At 41.7% G+C, this 18,415-nt stretch overlaps 1 protein-coding gene across 1 annotated transcript in view; it reads right to left on the bottom strand.

The window, feature by feature from the left end:
- LOC130357760 (uncharacterized) overlaps positions 1-18,415 on the bottom strand; it is a 96,423-nt gene that overhangs the window by 54,651 nt on the left and 23,357 nt on the right. The window contains exons 5-6 of the mRNA XM_056560497.1: positions 14,891-14,961; positions 12,462-12,536 (exon numbers count right to left, since the gene is read on the bottom strand). Coding sequence (XP_056416472.1) covers positions 12,462-12,536; positions 14,891-14,961 — 146 coding nt within the window. The remainder of the gene's footprint in view (positions 1-12,461; positions 12,537-14,890; positions 14,962-18,415) is intronic.

The following is an 18,415-nucleotide window of genomic DNA, read 5'->3' as shown; positions in this document are numbered from 1 at the left end:
CTGTAAGAAGTATTGAGAGTATTGAGTGCATTTCTGTGTTTTTCTTTTTCTCTTTCTCTGTCTGGAAGGAATACAGGTGGAGAGTGAGTGGAGTAGTTAAATAATTAGCAGCAGATAAAATACAGCTGTTTGCAGCCAGCTAGCCCTTTGCATTCACTTCCAGGCAGAGGAAGAGAGAGGTGGTGTCTGGTAAATATAAAATAAAGTATACTAAGCAATTGTCTGAGCTAGTGATTGTGTGTCTGTATACAAGAGTGTAAAATATACAAGTGAGTGTAAGTATAAAAGTGAGAGGGACTTAAAAGGGTGCAACTAGCAACACTGAGACGCATTGAATACTTGGAGAGGAGTCTCCTTCTCACTGAGCAAGTTGTCTCTGGGGTAGAGGTGGGGGAGGATAGTTGGACAGAAGTGCAGGACAGTCAGGCAGCTAGCTGAGTTACAGTTAGAAAACGGGGTATAGGGAAAAGTGTCAGGGAGGCTAGTCCCGAACTGACACACCCCAACAAGTTTGTCCGGTTGGCAGATGAGCGGGATGCCATTTCAGAGCTAGCAGTACTGCAGCAGGACTCTGCCTCTGACTGCCAGGGGGGTGTCTGCTCCAGTAAGGGGGAGGGAGGAGTGCAGGGCAGGCCAGACAGGTACTGGTAGTGGGAACTCAATTATTAGGGGAACAGACAGGGCGATCTGTCACAAAGACCGGGATCACCGAACAGTGTGTTGTCTTCCTGGCGCTCGAGTTCGGCACATCGCGGATCGGGTTGACAGGTTGCTGGGTGGGGCTGAAGAGGTCCCAGCAGTTATGATACACATTGGCACCAATGACAAAGTAAGAGGTAGGGGGAGAGTCCTTAACTCCTTAAGGACCAAGGATGTACCGGTACGTCCTGAGTCCTCTCCCTTACTATAACGCAGGGGCCACAGCGTGGCCCCACGTCATAGCGGGTCGGGCCTGGCACCTAGCAACAGCCGGGACCCATGGCTAATAGCACACAGCACTGATCGCAGTGCTGTGCTCCATTAACCCTTTAGACGCGGCGTTCAAAGTTGATCGCCGCATCTAAAGTGAAACTAAACTGCTGTCAGTTAGCTCAGGGGGGCTGTTTGGGATCGTTGTGGTGAAATCGCAGCATTCCGAACAGCTGTAGTACACGAGGAGGGTCCCCTTACTTGCCTCCTGGTGTCCAATCGCCAATGACTGCTCATTGACTGAGATCCAGGCATGAGCAGTCAAGCGGCAGAATCATTGCTCTATGTTATCGTATGGGATAATAAAGATCAATGTAAAAGATCAGTGTGTGCAGTGTTATAGCCCCCTATGGGAGCTATAACACTGCAAAAAAAAGTGAAAATAAAAAGTTAATAAAGATCATTTAACCCCTTCCCTAATAAAAGTTTGAATCACACCCCTTTTCCCATAAAAAAAAAACTGTAAATAAAAATAAACATATGTGATATCGCCGCGTGCGAAAAGTCTGAATGATAAAAATATATTCTTAATTAAACTACACAGTCAATGGCGTATGCGCAAAAAAATTCCAAAGTCCAAAATAGCGACACATGTCCAGCAGATCCACATCCACCAGTGTTCCTGACTTCAGAAACGTGAGTGTTACACCGGACATCACCGATCGGGCTGATGTCTGGCATTAACTCTTTAGACACAGCGATCAAATTTGTAAAACAAAAGTAAACATTGCTGGTCAGCTCAGTGGTGCTGTTCGGGACCGACACGGTGAATTCGCGGCAGCCCGAACAGCTTGCAGAACGCGAGGAGGATCCCTACCTGCCTCCTCGCTGTCCGATCGCCGAATGACTGCTCCATGCCTGAGATCCAGGCAGGAGCAGTTGAGTGGCAAAAACACTGATCAATGACATGCTATTGCATGGCAGTGATCAGTATAGGAAATCAGTGTGTGCAATGTTATAGTGTTAATAAGTTGGATTTAACCCCTTCCCTAATAAATGTCAGAATCACCCCCCCCCCTTTCCCATTAAAAAATTCCCATTAAAAAAAAAAAAACTGTGTAAATAAAAATATTGCTTTTGCCAAGTACGTAAGTGTCCAAACTATAAAAATATATAGTTAATTAATGGGAGCTATAACACTGCAAAAAAAAGTGAAAATAAAAAGTTAATAAAGATCATATATAGTTAATTAAACCGCACGGTCAATGGCGTACGCGCAAAAAATTCCAAATAGCGTATTTTTGGTCACTTTTTATATCATGAAAAAATTTATAAAAAGCGATCAAAAAGTCTAATCAATACAAATATGGTACCACTAAAAACTTCAGATCACGGCGCAAAAAATTAGCCCTCATACCGCCCCGTACGCAGAAAAATAAAAAAGTTATAGGGGTCAGAAGATGACAATTTTAAGCGTATAAATTTTCCTGCATGTATTTATGATTTTTTCCAGAAGTACGACAAAATCAAACCTATAAGTAGGGTATCATTTTAATCGTATGGATCTACAGAATAATCATAAGGTGTCATTTTTACCGAAAAATGTACTGCGTAGAAACGGAAGCCCCCAAAAGTTACAAAATGGCGTTTTTTCTTAAATTTTGTGGCACAATGATTTTTTTCCCGTTTCGCCATAGAATTTTGGGTAAAATGACTGATGTCTTTACAAAGTAAAATTTGTGGCGCAAAAAATAAGCCATCATATGGATTTTTAGGTGCAAAATTGAAAGGGTTATGATTTTTAAAAGGTAGGGAGGAAAAAATGAAAGTGCAAAAGTGGGAAAACGCTCGATCCTTAAAGGGGTACTCCAGTGAAAACCTTTTTTCTTTTAAATCAACTGGTGTCAGAAAGTTAAACATATTTGTAAATTACTTCTATTAAAAAATCTTAATCCTTCCTGTACTTATTAGCTGCTGAATACTACAGAGGAAATTCTTTTCTTTTTGGAATGCTCTCTGATGACATCACAAGCACAGTTCTCTCTGCTGACGTTATTATAATAATATTAAGGCTTTATTTATTGTTGTCCTTTGTGGGATTTGAACCCAAGTCCCCAGCACTGCAAGGCAGCAGCAGGCAGCCACCATTCTGCCCTTAGCATACATCTGCTATGCATGGTTGCTACAATGGACAGAGATGTCAGCAGAGAGCACTGTGCTCGTGATGTCATTAGTGTTCCAAAAAGAAAGGGATTTCCTCTGTAGCATTCAGCAGCTAATAAGTACTGGAAGGATTAAGATTTTTTAATAGAAGTAATTTACAAATATGTTTAACTTTCTGCCTCCAGTTGATTTAAAAGAAAAAAGGATTTCACCAGAGTACCCCTTTAAGGGGTTAAAAATGATTTCAGGGACTTAGGCCGCAAGCTTAATCCCTTAAGGACCAAGCGTTATTTTTTTGCGCCACCAATTCTACTTTGTAATGACATCAGTCATTTTACCCAAAAATCTAAAACGAAATGGAAAAAAATCAGTGTGTGACAAAACTGAAGAAAAAACACCATTTTGTAAATTTTGGGGGCTTCTGTTTCCACGCAGTACATTCTTTGATAAAATGACACCTGATCTTTATTCTGTAGGTCCATATGATTAAAATGATACCCTACTTATATAGGTTTGATTTTGTCGTACTTTTGGAAAAAATCATAACTACATGCTTGGAAATTAATACATTTAAAATTGTCCTCTTTGGACCCCTATAACTTTTAATTTTTTCTGCGTATGAGGTGGTATGAGAGCTCATATTTTGTGCTGTGATCTGAAGTTTTAATCGGTACCATTTTTGTTTTGATCAGACTTTTTGATCGCTTTTTATTCAATTTTTTATGGTATAAATAGTGAACAAAAATACACTATTTTGGACTTTGAAATTTTAAACTGATTTAAACTTTTAAAAAGAAATGGTTAATGTGTGTGTTTTTAAACTTTCTAAAAACTTTTTTTTTTTTTTTTTACACTTTTAGTCCCCTTAGGGGACTTTTAGGAGGAATCATTTGATTCCTCATACAGATCAATATGGTTCCATAGAACTACATTGATCAGTGTGCTCTGCGCTCGATTGATAACGCCTGGCCCGGCATGGAAGGAGAGGTAAGCCCTCCGGCTACCTCCACAGCGGATCGCCCCCCCCCCCCCCCCCCATCACGCTGCAGGGGGGTGATCCACCCCACTGGACCACCAGGAACAGGATAAAGGCAATGCAGCAAATCAGAATGAGGTGATAATAATAGGGGACTTTAATTATTCTGATATAAACTGGGAGACTGAAACCTGTGAATCTCGTAAAGGAAACAGGTTTCTGACTATAGCTAAAGACAATTATCTGTCCCAAATGGTGCAGGGCCCAACCAGAGGGGGCACCCTACTAGACTTAGTAATAACCAACAGACCTGACAGAGTAACTAATGTGCAGGTAGAAGGACACCTAGGAAATAGTGATCATAATATAATACATTATAACTTGTTCTTCAATAAGGGAATCTCTCGAGGGGCCACAAAAACATTGAACTTTAGGAAGGCAAAGTTCGATCAACTCAGAGAAGCCCTTAACAATATAAAATGGGATAATGTCCTCAAACACAAGAATACTGACACTAAATGGGAGACTTTTAAAAATATCTTAAATTCTCACTGCAAGATGTATATACCTTATGGGAATAAAAGGGTCAGAAATAAAAGAAAACCAATATGGATGAACAAAAGTGTTAAGGGGGCAATAAATGACAAAAATAAAGCATTTAAACTACTAAAACAGGATGGCAGTGAAGAAGCATTAAAAAGCTATAGAGAAAAATGTAAAATATATTTAAAAAAAACAGATAAAAGCCGAAAAAATAGAGACGCATTGCCAAAGAGAGTAAAACTAACCTCAAAATGTTTTTTTTAACTATATAAATAGCAAAAAGGTTGAAAATGAAAGTGTTGGCCCTTTAACCCCTTAAGGACCGGAGGTTTTTCCGTTTTTGCATTTTCGTTTTTTGCTCCTTGCCTTTAAAAAATCATAACTCTTTCAAATTTACACCTAAAAATCCATATGATGGCTTATTTTTTGCGCCACCAATTCTACTTTGTAATGATGTCAGTCATTTTGCCCAAAAATCTATGGTGAAGCGGGAAAAAAAATCATTGTGCGACAAAATTGAAAAAAAAAACGCTGTTTCGTAACTTTTGGGGGCTTCCGTTTCTACGTAGTACATTTTTCGGTAAAAATGACACCTGATATGTATTCTGTAAGTCCATACGATTAAAATGATACCCTACTTATATAGGTTTGATTTTGTCGGACTTCTGGAAAAAATCATAACTACATGCAGGAAAATTAATACGTTTAAAATTGTCATCTTCTGACCCCTATAACTTTTTTATTTTTCCGTGTATGGGGCGGTATGAGCGCTCATTTTTTGCGCCGTGATCTGAAGTTTTTAACGGTACCATTTTTGCATTGATATGACTTATTGATCACTTTTTATTCATTTTGAAATGATATAAAAAGTGACCAAAAATGCACTATTTTGGACTTTGGAATTTTTTTGCGCGCACGCCATTGACCGAGCGGTTTAATTAATGATATATTTTTATAATTCGGACATTTCCGCATGCGGTGATACCACATATGTTTATTTTTATTTTTATTTACACTGTGTTTTTTTTTTTATTGGAAAAGGGGGGTGATTCAAACTTTTAATAGGGGAGGAGTTAAATGATCTTTATTCACTTTTTTTCACTTTTTTTTTGCAGTGTTATAGGTCCCATAGGGACCTATAACACTGCACACACTGATCTCCTATGTTGATCACTGGTTTCTCATAAGAAACCAGTGATCAACGATTCTGCCGGATGACTGCTCATGCCTGGATCTCAGGCACTGAGCAGTCATTCGGCGATCGGACAGCGAGGAGGCAGGAAGGGGCCCTCCCGCTGTCCTGTCAGCTGTTCGGGATGCCGCGATTAGCCGCGGCTATCCCGAACAGCCCGACTGAGCTAGCCGGGAACTTTCACTTTCAGCCGCGCGGCTCAGCTTTGAGCGCGCGGCTAAAGGGTTAATAGCGCGCGGCGCCGCGATCGGCGCTGCGCGCTATTAGAGGCGGGTCCCGGCTTCACTATGACGCCGGGCCCGCCATGATATGACGCGGGGTTACTGTGTAACCCCGCGTTATATCAGAAGAGCAGGACCAAGGACGTACCGGTACGTCCTTGGTCCTTAAGGGGTTAAAAAATGATGAGGAGGAAATTATAAACGGGGATGAGGAAAAAGCAAATATATTAAACAAATTCTTCTCCACAGTATTCACCAAGGAAAATGAAATGCCAGGTGAAATACAGCGAGACAAGGTAAACTCCCCAGTACAGGTCACCTGTCTAACCCAGGAAGAAGAACAGTGCGGCCTACAAAAAATCAAAATAGACAAATCACCAGGTCCAGATGTCATTCACCCCCGTGTTCTAACGGAATTAAGTAATGTAATAGACAGAACCCTATTTTTAATATTCAGGGACTCTATAGTAACAGGGACTGTTCCCCAGAACTGGCGCATGGCAAATGTGGTGCCAATATTTAAAAAGGGGACAAAAGGTGACCCCGAGAATTATAGGCCTGTTAGTTTAACCTCCGATGTATGTAAATTGTTTGAGGGTTTTCTAAGGGATGCTATTTTGGAGTGTCTTGTATGACACAATATCAGCATGGCTTCATGAGGGATCGGTCCTGTCAAACTAACCTGCTCAGCCTTTATGAGGAGGTGAGCTCCAGATTGGACCAGGGGCAATCGCTGGATGTCGTATGTCTGGATTTTTCCTAAGGATTTGATACGGTGCCACATAAAAGGTTGGTGCATAAAATGAGAATGCTTGGACTGGGGGAAAATGTGTGCAAGTGGGTAAGTAACTGGCTCAGTGATAGAAAACAGAGGGTGGTTATTAATGGTACTTATTCTGATTGGGTGACTGTTACTAGTGCCAAAGGGGTCCATCTTGGGTCCTGTTCTATTTAATATATTTATTAATGACCTTGTAGAGGGGTTGAATAGTAAAGTAGCAATCTTTGCAGATGATACTAAACTCTGTAAAGCGGTAAACACAATAGAGGACGGTGCACTGTTGAAAATGGATCTGGATAGGTTGGAGGTTTGGGCTGGGAAGTGGCAGATGAGGTTCAACACTGATAAATGTAAGGTTATGCACATGGGGAGGAAAAATCCGGGCTGGGATTATGTATTAAATGGGAGCACACTTGGGATGCCTGACATGGAAAAGGACTTGGGAGTCTTAGTTAATAGTAAATTTAGCTGTAGTGACCAGTGTCGAGAAGCTGCCAAGGCAAAAAAAAATGATGAGGTGCATCAATAGGGGCATAGATGCCCACGACAAACAAATAATTCCAACTCTGTACAAATCAGACCACACATAGAATATTGTGTACAGTACTGGGCACCATTGTACAAGAAAGATATAGTGGAGCTGGAGAGGGTTCAAAGACGGGCAACCAGAGAAATACAGGGAATGGGAGGACTACAGTACCCAGACAGATTATCAGAATTAGGGTTATTTAGTTTAGAAAAAGAAGGCTTAGGGGAGGCCAAATAACTATGGATAAATATATCAGGGGACAGTACAGAGATCTCTCCCATGACCTATTTTATACCCAGGACTGTATCTATAACAAGGGGGCATCCTCTACGTCTTGAGGAAAGAAGGTTTCTACACCACCACAGACGGGGGTTCTTTACTGTAAGAGCAGTGAGACTGTGGAATTCTCTGCCAGAGAAGTTGGTCATGGTGAACTCTGTAAAAGAATTAAAAAGAGGTCTGGATGCATTTTTGGAGAATAATAACATTACAGGTTATGGATTCTAGATCTATATGGACAGAATGTTGATCCAGGGATCTATTCTGATGCCATATTTGGAGTTGGGAATTCATTTTTACCTCGAGTATGAGTTTGTTTGTTTTTTTTTTTTCCTCTGGATCAACTCAGTAGGGACTCATTAGGATTATAGGTTGAACTTGATGGACTCTGGTCTTTTTTCGACCTTATGAACTATGTTACTATGTTCAGTCCATTTCCCAAACATAACTTTTTGTATTGGACTCAATAGCATGGTCTGTCTGGCACAAGTAAATGTTTAGGAAATGGATTGAGCATTGTCAGTAGAAGACTACATATGGAGGGGGTAATTTATCAAGAGTGGTGTAGGTTAACGATTTTTCTACACCTTTTATTTGTATGGTGATGGTAATGTGTACATGCACCAAATGTATTAAGTGGCTGTCTGGTATGTGATAAATATGGCACTAGTACGCATTTTTTTTTTCTTATTATACTTCAGTACACCACTTTGTTTGATTTCCATTCTGCAACTTTTTAACACTTTGCGACAAAATATGCAACTTTTTACAAAATGCTATCCACAGCAGTTTTGGTTTGGGCTGGTGAAGATTTGCAACAAATTGGGGGCTTTGCGACAAAATGTGCAACAAAGTGCAAATAATAAATTTCATGACCACTGCAAAAAGTTAACCTGACTATGGACTTAGCTAAACAGTTTTACAAAAAAAGCATCAAAATCATACATCAACTGTGACAAATCGTGGGACAAATCAACACCACAAAAAAACTGTAAAAGCTGTGATATTTTCCTCTTCTGTCTCTTAACATCAGTGAGCCTGCTGCAGGTTTACCGTGGGCATTAGATGGGCATTACTTTTTACTGGTGTCTCAACATATACCAGTAACAAAGTACGTATTATGTATGAAACATTATGCTACAATATATATATATATAAGATTCAATAGAAAATACTAGCTTGTCATTTTTCAGATCAAAAAAATATGATGATGTTGGAGGATGAAAGAAATAAACTTAACGTAATGTCAGTATACACATAAATATGTACATGCATGTGTGACATAACAGATGACAGCTGGCAGTTATTCAGTTATTTTTTATTCTTTTACCCCTTACCAACAGATGGCGTTTATTTTCATCATGGGGTTGTTAAAGGGTTATCCTGCTAAATATTTATACCCCATTATGCCCCTGCAGCTGGAATTAAAATAATAAACTTTGACTTACCTCCTGTCGATCCCCTTGGGCCGGGCCACTGGTGTCACTCTCGAGTCCTCTGGCCCTGGCCTTCTTTCTGCTTTACCCCCTTAGGGACTGAGCGTTTTTCCGTTTTTTCACTTAAATTTTTTCCTCCTAATCTTTTAAAAATCATAACCCTTTCAATTTTGCACCTAAAAATCCATATGATGGCTTATTATTTGCGCGACCAATTCTTCTTTGTAATGAAATCAGTCATTTTACCCAAAAATCTACGGTGAAACAAAAAAAAAACAATCATTGTGCGACAAAATTCTACGCAGTAAATTTTTTCGGTAAAACTGACACCTTATCTTTATTCTGTAGGTCCATACGATTAAAATGATACCCTACTTATAGGTTTGATATTTTTTTACTTAAATCATAATTACATGCACGAAAATAAATTGTTTAAAATTGTCATTTTCTGACCCCTATAACGTTTTTATTTTTCTGCATACAGGCCAGTATGAAGGCAAAATTTTTTGCACTGTCATCTGAAGTATTTAGGGGTACCATTTTTGCATTTATAGGACTTTTTGATCGCATTTTATTCATTTTTTCATGATATAAAAAGTGACCAAAAATACGCTATTTTGGAATTTGGAATTTTTTTGCGCGTACTCCATTGACCGTGCGGTTTAATTAACTATATATTTTTATAGTTCTGAAATTTACGTACTCGGTGATACCAATATTTTTATTTTTATTTACACAGTTTTGTTTTTTTTTATGGGAAAAGGGGGGGATGACTCTGACTTTTATTAGGGAAGGGGTTAAATCACACTTATTAACACTATAACATTGCACAAACTGATTTCCTACACTGATCACTGCCATGCAATAGCATGTCATTGATCAGTGTTATCGCCGCTCAACTGCTCCTGCCTGGATCTCAGGCACGGAGCAGTCATTCGGCGATGGGATAGCGAGGAGGCAGGTAGGGATCTTCCTCGCGTTCTGCAAGCTGTTCGGGACGACGCGAATTCACCGTGTCGGTCCCGAACAGCACCACTGAGCTAACCGGCAATGTTTACTTTCATTTTAGACGCGGAAATCAAATTTAATCACTATGTTTAAAGAGTTAATGCCAGACATCAGCCCGATCGGTGATGTCTGGTGTAACACTCACGTTTCTGAAGACAGGAACCCCGGTGGATGTAGATCCGCTGGACCTGTGTGACAGATGACTCGGACCGTACCAGGGAGCGGAGTCTAAGGTGCTTTCACCAGAGCCCGCCGCAAAGCGGGATGGACTTGCTGCTGCGGGCAACACCCAGGTCGCTACCCCTGGCATGGCTCGACCACACAGCTGGCTGAGGAGATGTGAGGCACAGGAAGGATAAGGCAGCTTGTAGTCTGGATAGCAGAAGGTCAGGGCAGGCGGCACAGTAGCATAGTCTAGACATAGCAGGAGGTCAGTAGGCAGGCGACAGAGGAGCAAGGTCGAGTCACAAAGCAAGAGATCAGATACACGGCAAGGCAATAACAAGAATGCTTTCTCTCAGGCTCAAGGCAACAAAGATCCGGCAGGAGACTGAGGAGAGTAGAGGAATTTATATATATATATATATATCTCCTTAGCAGCTGCACCGATATTCTCCCTGTCATAAGTAAAACAGAGTCAACCCCACTATTTACTTGTATGTTCAGGTTAGTGCAGGTGAGATTCCCTATAAAAATGTTTCATAAAAATTCTTGGGGCTGTCTGCATAAAATAAAAACTCTAGAATTATGTTGCTAGTTTCTGGGCTTCAATCCTCTTTGTTGCTACTCTCAATGTAAAAAAATATATAATTTATCACCCTTTTTCTGAATCCCAATATTGAATATTTGAAGATTTTATTTTCCTCATCTTTTACCTGTTTATTCATTGTATAACTGGTCAAGGCAGAACACTGCTGCGCCTGTGCTAAGCTGAACGGAGTATAATACGTCAGAACCCAAAAGCAGAAAGAAGACCGCACAGGAGGACGGGAGAGCGATACCAATGGCACAAGTGGAGTGGTGAGAGGTAAGATAAACTTTATTATTTTAATTGCAGCAGCCCGAGCATAATGGGTCAATATATTTTTGATCAATAACCCCTTTGAGGAAGTATGAAGAAGGCTCAGAACTCGATCTTTACTTGGCCGTTTTGAGTAACAGAGGGTCACCACTACCAGCTGGCATGGAGCATTCTTCACTGTCAGCTATTAATCATTTAGATTCTGTTGTCAAAGTTAATGACGGCATCTAAATCGCCATTACAATTGTCATTGGTGGTGCAGTGGCCCATGAGGCTATTGCAGGCAACACATCCATTGCCACAGTACCCTATTAAAAATCTACAATAAAAAGTTGCATTATTAGGAGTGTTTTTTCGATTTTAACTAGGGATCGACCAATATCGATTTTTTAGGGCCGATACCGATAATCTGTGACCTTTCAGGCCGATAGCTGATAACTTATACCGATATTCCGGTATAAGTTATTGGCTATCAACCCCCCCCCCCCCCCCCCCCCCGGCCCCGCAGATCAATGATTTAAAGCGGGCGCTTTAAATCAATGAACTGCAGCGGCTTTTGCGGGGTCAGAAACCGCCACCCACTTCTCTCCCTCTGCCTGTCCTGGGGTCCTCCCTAGTCCAACCACCACCGCCGCCGCTGCCCCATTGCCTCCCCCATCGCCGGTTTTATAATTACCTTTTCCCAGGGCCCGGGGTCCGCGCTACTTCTGGCTCAGGTGGCGTCCTGAGCTGTCACTGTGCGCACTGACGTTGACGTCGCATTGAGGACGTTACTCATCATTGCGCTGCGCAGCGCACCGCAGGACGTCGCAGGGGCCAGAAGTAGCGCGGACCCCGGGAACAGGTAATTATAAAACTGGGATGGGGAGGGGGGCAATGGGGCAGCGGCGGTTTCAGCGGTGGTCTCTGGCCGGGTCAATGCATTATCAGCATATCGGCAAGGTAATTGCAGATACCGATAGTGTCCAAAATCGTGAATATCGGCCGATAATCTCGACCAAACCGATAATCGGTCGATCCCTAATTTTAACTTGATGGCACGAGTCCATAACACCCCTTTAAAGCATCCTCAAAATCTTCTTCTAATGTTTTGTAAATGTACAAAACTTAATTGAAAACATATGTCTTTAATAACTATGGGCATCACTTTTCTGGTGAAATAACTGTAATACTCTGGTCATTTCATGTACAGTTCTTGCCAGTTCCTTGAAAATTTAAACAACCTTAGTAAAACATTTATTTTCTAAAATATACCTAATATAAAATAAATACAATAAAATAATTACTATGATAAATAGTATAATACTATTTTCTAGACTTCCATCTCTTGAACATATATTTTTGGCATTTCTTCTGAATGACAATAATTTATATTTGAAGCCTTCATTTTCTACATCCCTAACCTGTTTCATCCCTGCATTCTTTCACGTGACTGGTTTCAGCCTGGTTTCCTTTTTCCTGAGTTTTACTGCTAGTGCCTAACAAGAAGAATGTGAACAAAAAAGAAGCTTGTATAATAAATTTTATCTGAAATATAAGGAGAAGGCGCTTCATTTTATTTTTATTATATAATGCCTAATATACAGATGATAAATGTGGGGCAGATTTACTATTGCAAATGTGCCAGATTTTTGGCCAATTACTGCATAAAAACTGGCATACATACCTTCAACCACATTTATTATGTGTTTTAGACACTTTGTTTATCGCTCTAAAAGGGAACAAGGCTTATCAAAAATAAAAAGGCCTAATGGCAGCAACATTGGGCAAGAAATGTGTCACAATTTGCCAACAAATCCCTTGCCCTCTAATGGTATGTTCACATGGGCTCTAGATGTGTTTGTGTTTCTGTATAGCGCTCTCTGAGCTGTCGACAGCACGGTGAGCCGGCCCTGACGCTCTATTGACTGGTAACAGCTTTCCCCTGCTCCCATTGAAGTCAATGGGAATGAGGTTTTGGGCAGTGACACTGCAATGTTTTGGACAATGTTTTGGACACTCTCCGCATACAAAAAAAAGAATGTCCTTTGCCTGTGTGAACATGGCAAAGGATAATGATAACCATTTGAATCTCCAATAATATAATACACATAAATCCAGCAGAAGAGCCATAGAAAACAGAAGTGTCTGCCTACATTGACTTTTCTAATGGCCAACACAAAAACTGGAATAGATCAAGATTTATGTTTATAAGAACAGCCATATAAAACTTTATTTTTAAACACGTTTCTAATAAAATGTAATTAATATTGATTTCAAGATTATGTCATTTTCTAAATGATGAATTTCTTTCACATAAACAAAGTGCTCAATTATTTAAAAAGAAATGTGATTTTTGATGAAAGGCATATAAAGACACTAAATGTAGTATGAAATAAAGACACACATAGAAAAACACTGTGCTGTGCCTCCCAATATCAAATTACTTCTGATTTATTCTTAAAAGGGTATTCCGCCTCTAGACATCTTATCCCCTATCCAAAGGACAGCTTATCCTGTCTCTCCTGCGACACCCCTGTCATCTAGTGCACGGAGCAAGCTTCGCTCTGTGCCTGATGACTGGTGATGCAGCGGCCGGAGGATCGTGCTGTCCTGGCCCCTCCCACTTGTGACGTCACCCCGCCCACTTGTGATGTCACCCCACCCCCTTAATGCAAGTCTATAGGAGGGGGTGTGGTGGCCACCATGCTCCCTCCCATAGACCTGCATTAAGGGGGTAAGGTGTGACGTCACAAGGGGCGGGGCCATGACGTCACGATCCTCCGGCCGCTGCATCACCAGTCATCAGGCATGGAGCGAAGCTTGCTCCGTGCACCAGATGACAGGGGTGCTGCAGGAGAGATCCCACTGCTGGGAACCCCCGCGAACACACATCTTATCCCCTATCCTTTGGATAGGGGATAAGATGTCTAGGGGCAGAGTACTCCTTTAAGACTAATTTTCCATAAAACATATGCAGTAGGAAGTCTGCAGCAAACTTGGCATATGTTACAGAGGGATTTTGTCATGGATTTGGCTGGAGATATAATCTCCACTGTAAATTGCTGGAAAAATTATGCACTAGAAATGGCATGTTGATGGTTACAATTCACAAAGAAATTTGTGAATCCAGCCTAAAACTGTCTTGCAAAGAAAACCCATTAATATACATCCTATAAGGAGCTTAAAGAAGAGGTAAAAAATGATAGGGGATAAATGTCTGTTGCCCCGGGGGGGGGGGGGGGGGGAGTTGAGGTTGTAGGGGGCCGACCGCTGGGACCCTGGCTTGGTCCCAGCTCTGCTCTGCTAGAGTGAGTATCGTATCCAGCACATCACCCGATGGAAACACACCTCCTCCATTCATTTCATTTGGAGAGGCAGAGACATGTGAATGTGGTGTGTCCTCCTCTCTTATAGAGATAGAGGGGCATTGGAGGTAAACAGTAAAAACTTAAAGAGGTATTTTCTATTCAGCATAGGAGATAACGTTCAGATCTGTGGATGTCCGGCCATTGAAAGCCTGTGAGCCCAAAAAACACTAGTAAGCTGTGCCCCTGAATGAAAAGAGCAGGCCACAGGGCGTCCCACTGATAAGAAAACTATTAATCTGCAAGTTATCCTGTATCCTAGGGAATAACTTGCTAACATGAGAATACCCATTTAAGGATGTAGTATTATACTACATCATCCGTATAGTATAAACACATTAAATATAAAGTATGTATGTATGGAACACTTGTATGAGAGGTAAACAGGTTTTAAGGTGAAAAATACATTTGCACGGATTAGGCCATCGATATTTGCTTGTCAGTTTGGACATATGATATTTAGAAGAGATGTCCTGTCTTCTCACCTATTTCATCTGGACGATTTTCATTCTCAATATCAGCAAGCTTTTGCTTTTGTTTTCTGTAGTTGTAAAACCTATATAAGAGAGATATTAAAGCACATTCTATACATAGTGCAGATAGTTCAGAGAAAACACTATTTCAGACTGCATTCACATTTATTTTTGCTGTCTGTACCTGTATATTTTGGGACACCAGCAAACAGGCATGTCGAGTAGACTGCAGCATAATTACATTTATTGGACAGAAGATCTATTAGTGACTGTTCGATACATTACCAAAACATACCTATTTTGTACAGGATTCAAAAGAGTAGTCTGTACCACCCAAGTATATGTTCAGGAGTAGAAGACTTTATTCTGTATATTAACCTCAATCGGTCTGCCGCAGGCATGCCATGGTATACGTCAGCATCATTATTTGCTAGTGTCTCGACATATACCAGTGACAGACGTCAAACTTCCCTGAATTCCCAGTGTCTTAAGAATCTCCATACACCATTATGGTGTTCTCCTCAAGGAGAAATCTTACCCCTTTGACCCAAGACTACAAAAACATACATGTGGTTATGTATTAAAGAGTACCTGTCACGATCTTGTTAAATTTTATAACCTTCCAGTTCACTGCCCCCATCATGATAAACCACCCCCTGCCTTTATTTTCATTATTTTTTTTTGTTTTCTACCTTGATATTGCTCTACATTTTCTGCTCAGTCTCAGTCAGACTGGGAAGTGGAGTTCCCCAGCAAGCGTGACATCATCTGAAGCCATACAGGCAGCACCCCCCCCCCCTCCATCCCCCCCACCTCCAGACTGCATTTCCTGATTTTGGACTTCTGCCAGGCAAGCAGGAGTCCAAAGTCTGAGCAAGAGATGGGGGAAAATGTGCTGTGGACAAGTAGGGAGACACCTATTGGCAGCTTTTTTAAACACACATAAAACATAGAAAACTTTTTTTTTTAACAAAGTATATTAGAAAGATATAGTGCAATAGCAAACATTTGTTTAAATGACAGTGCCCATTTAAATATAATTCATTGATAAATATATTATATACAAAACACCTTAAAGGAGTACTCCGGTGGAAAACTTTTTTTTTTTTCAATCAACTGGTGCCAGAAAGTTAAACAGATTTGTAAATTATCTTCAGGCAGATAGATGAAGAAAAAGTCGGCAAACTCACCAAGCTTCGTTCAAGAGTTCTTCTTTAATGCAAAATACTCCCAATACAAACATCACAATGGAGGGAGAGGGATCGGTGCGGGGGGTATCGATGCTTGGCAACAGAGCTGTTTCACACTATAAACGTGCTTCTTCTGGGCCAGCTTTTCAAAGCTCGGAAATTTTATTTTAAGGCCAGGAGGGGTGTTAGAAGTAGTTTGGGAATATAATCTGAGTTTGTTTAGAAAATATGGTTTGATGATAGGTACTCTTTAACCTTTCAGGACGAAGGGTGTATGGATACGCCCTGCATTTCGAGTCCTTAAGGATGCAGGGCGTATCCATACGCCCGTGGGAAATCCGGTGTCAACTGCTAGCCGGTTGGGGACCGGAGCCGGATGCCTGCTGAAATTGTTCAACAGGCATCGCGGCATATCGCCCAGGGGGGTCATAATGTCCCCCCATGTCGGCGATGGCCACAGATCGCTGAACAATTCAGCCATAGCCAACAGGGGTGAGGTGGCACTGGTGCCACCTCATGATCGCCCTGATTCGTCGGCCAGTTTACCGGCCGACCAATCAGGGCACCTGCTGCGGGTGTCACTCCCGCAACCCGCTCCGCCTCTCTTCCGGAGGATGTGATCGGGTGCGGGAAGTTGACTCCGGCAGCTGGGGCCCCCCGATCCCTGGCGTCCCTGTTAGGATCGGGACCCCAGGAGCGGCGGCGAGGGACTGACCTGAGTGCGGCGGCGTGGAGCAGCAGTTGGAGGTGATTGACAGCCTCCTGCTGTTGCTTAGAAACAGCTCCCAGCATCCAAAAAGGGCATGCTGGGAGCTGTAGTTATGCAACAGCAGGAGAGAGACCACCACAACTCCCAGCATTCCCTTATGGGCATGCTGGGACTTATCGTTTTGCAACAGCTGGAGGCACATTTTTTCTATGGAAAAGAGTACCTTCAGCTGTTGTATAACTACAACTCCCAGCTTGCACAAACAGCTAAAGTGCATGCTGGGAGTTGTAGTGGTGCATCTGCTGGTTGCATAACTACAACTCCCAGCATGCCCGTTGGCTGACGGTGACTGCTGAGAGTTGTAGTTTTGCAACAGTTGAAGGCACACTGGTTGTGAAACTCAGTTTTTTTTACCTAACTCAGTGTTTCACGACCGGTGTGCCTCCAGCTGTTGCAAACTTCAACTCCCAGCATGCACCATAAATGCTGGGAGTTGTAGTTTTGCAACAGCTGGAAGCACACTGGTTGTGAAACACTGAGTTAGGTCACAAACTCAGTGATACATAACCAGTGTGCCTACAGCTGTTGCAAAACTAAAACTCTCAGCATGTACAGTCTGTCAGCGCATGCTGGGAGTTGTAGTTTTGCAACAGCTGGATGTTCCCCCACCCCCCTCCCCAATGTGAACGTACAGGGTACACTCACATGGGCGGAGGTTTACAGTAAGTATCCGGCTGCAAGTATGCCGCAGCTCAAACTGCCAGCGAGAAACTACTGTGAACCCCCGCCCTTGCGACTGTACCCTAAAAACACTACACTAGTGTTGCTCGCGAATATTGGCAATACGAATTTTATTTGCGAATATCGCATATTCGCGAATTCGCAAATATTCGCGAATATAGCACTATATATTCGTAATTACGAATATTCGGGGTTTTTTCTGTTTGTTTTTCATAGTACACATCACAGTGATTACCCCTCTTTGCTTCCAGCTTGTGTGGTGTAAAGAAGGCTCTAATACTACTGTGTGAGACTGGCGTGCGAATTTTCGCATATGTGAAAATTAGCATATGCAAATTTTGCGTATGTGAATTGTCGCTTATGCTAATTTTTTTATGCAAATGTTCGCATATGCGGAAATAAAACGCGAATATTACGAATATGCAAATTTAGCGAATATATGACGAATATTCGTCCATATATTTGCAAAATATTGCAAATTCAAATATGGCCTATGCCGCTCAACACTACACTACACTACACTAACACACAATAAAATAAAAAGTAAAAAACACTACATATACACATACCCCTACACAGCCCCCCTCCCCTCCCCAATAAAAATGAAAAACGTCTGGTACGCCACTGTTTCCAAAACGGAGCCTCCAGCTGTTGCAAAACAACTACTCCCAGTATTGCCAGACAGCCACTGACTGTCCAGGCATGCTGGGAGTTTTACAACAGCTGGAGGCACCCTGTTTGGGAATCACTGGCGTAGAATACCCCTATGTCCACCCCTATACAAGTCCCTAATTTAGGCCTCAAATGGGCATGGCGCTCTCACTTTGGAGCCCTGTCGTATTTCAAGGCAACAGTTTAGGGTCACATATGGGGTATCGCCGTACTCGGGAGAAATTG

Source organism: Hyla sarda, chromosome 2 (assembly GCF_029499605.1).
Source record: "Hyla sarda isolate aHylSar1 chromosome 2, aHylSar1.hap1, whole genome shotgun sequence".
Classification (NCBI taxonomy): domain Eukaryota; kingdom Metazoa; phylum Chordata; class Amphibia; order Anura; family Hylidae; genus Hyla; species Hyla sarda.
This window is presented reverse-complemented; position numbering and strand designations above follow the sequence as displayed.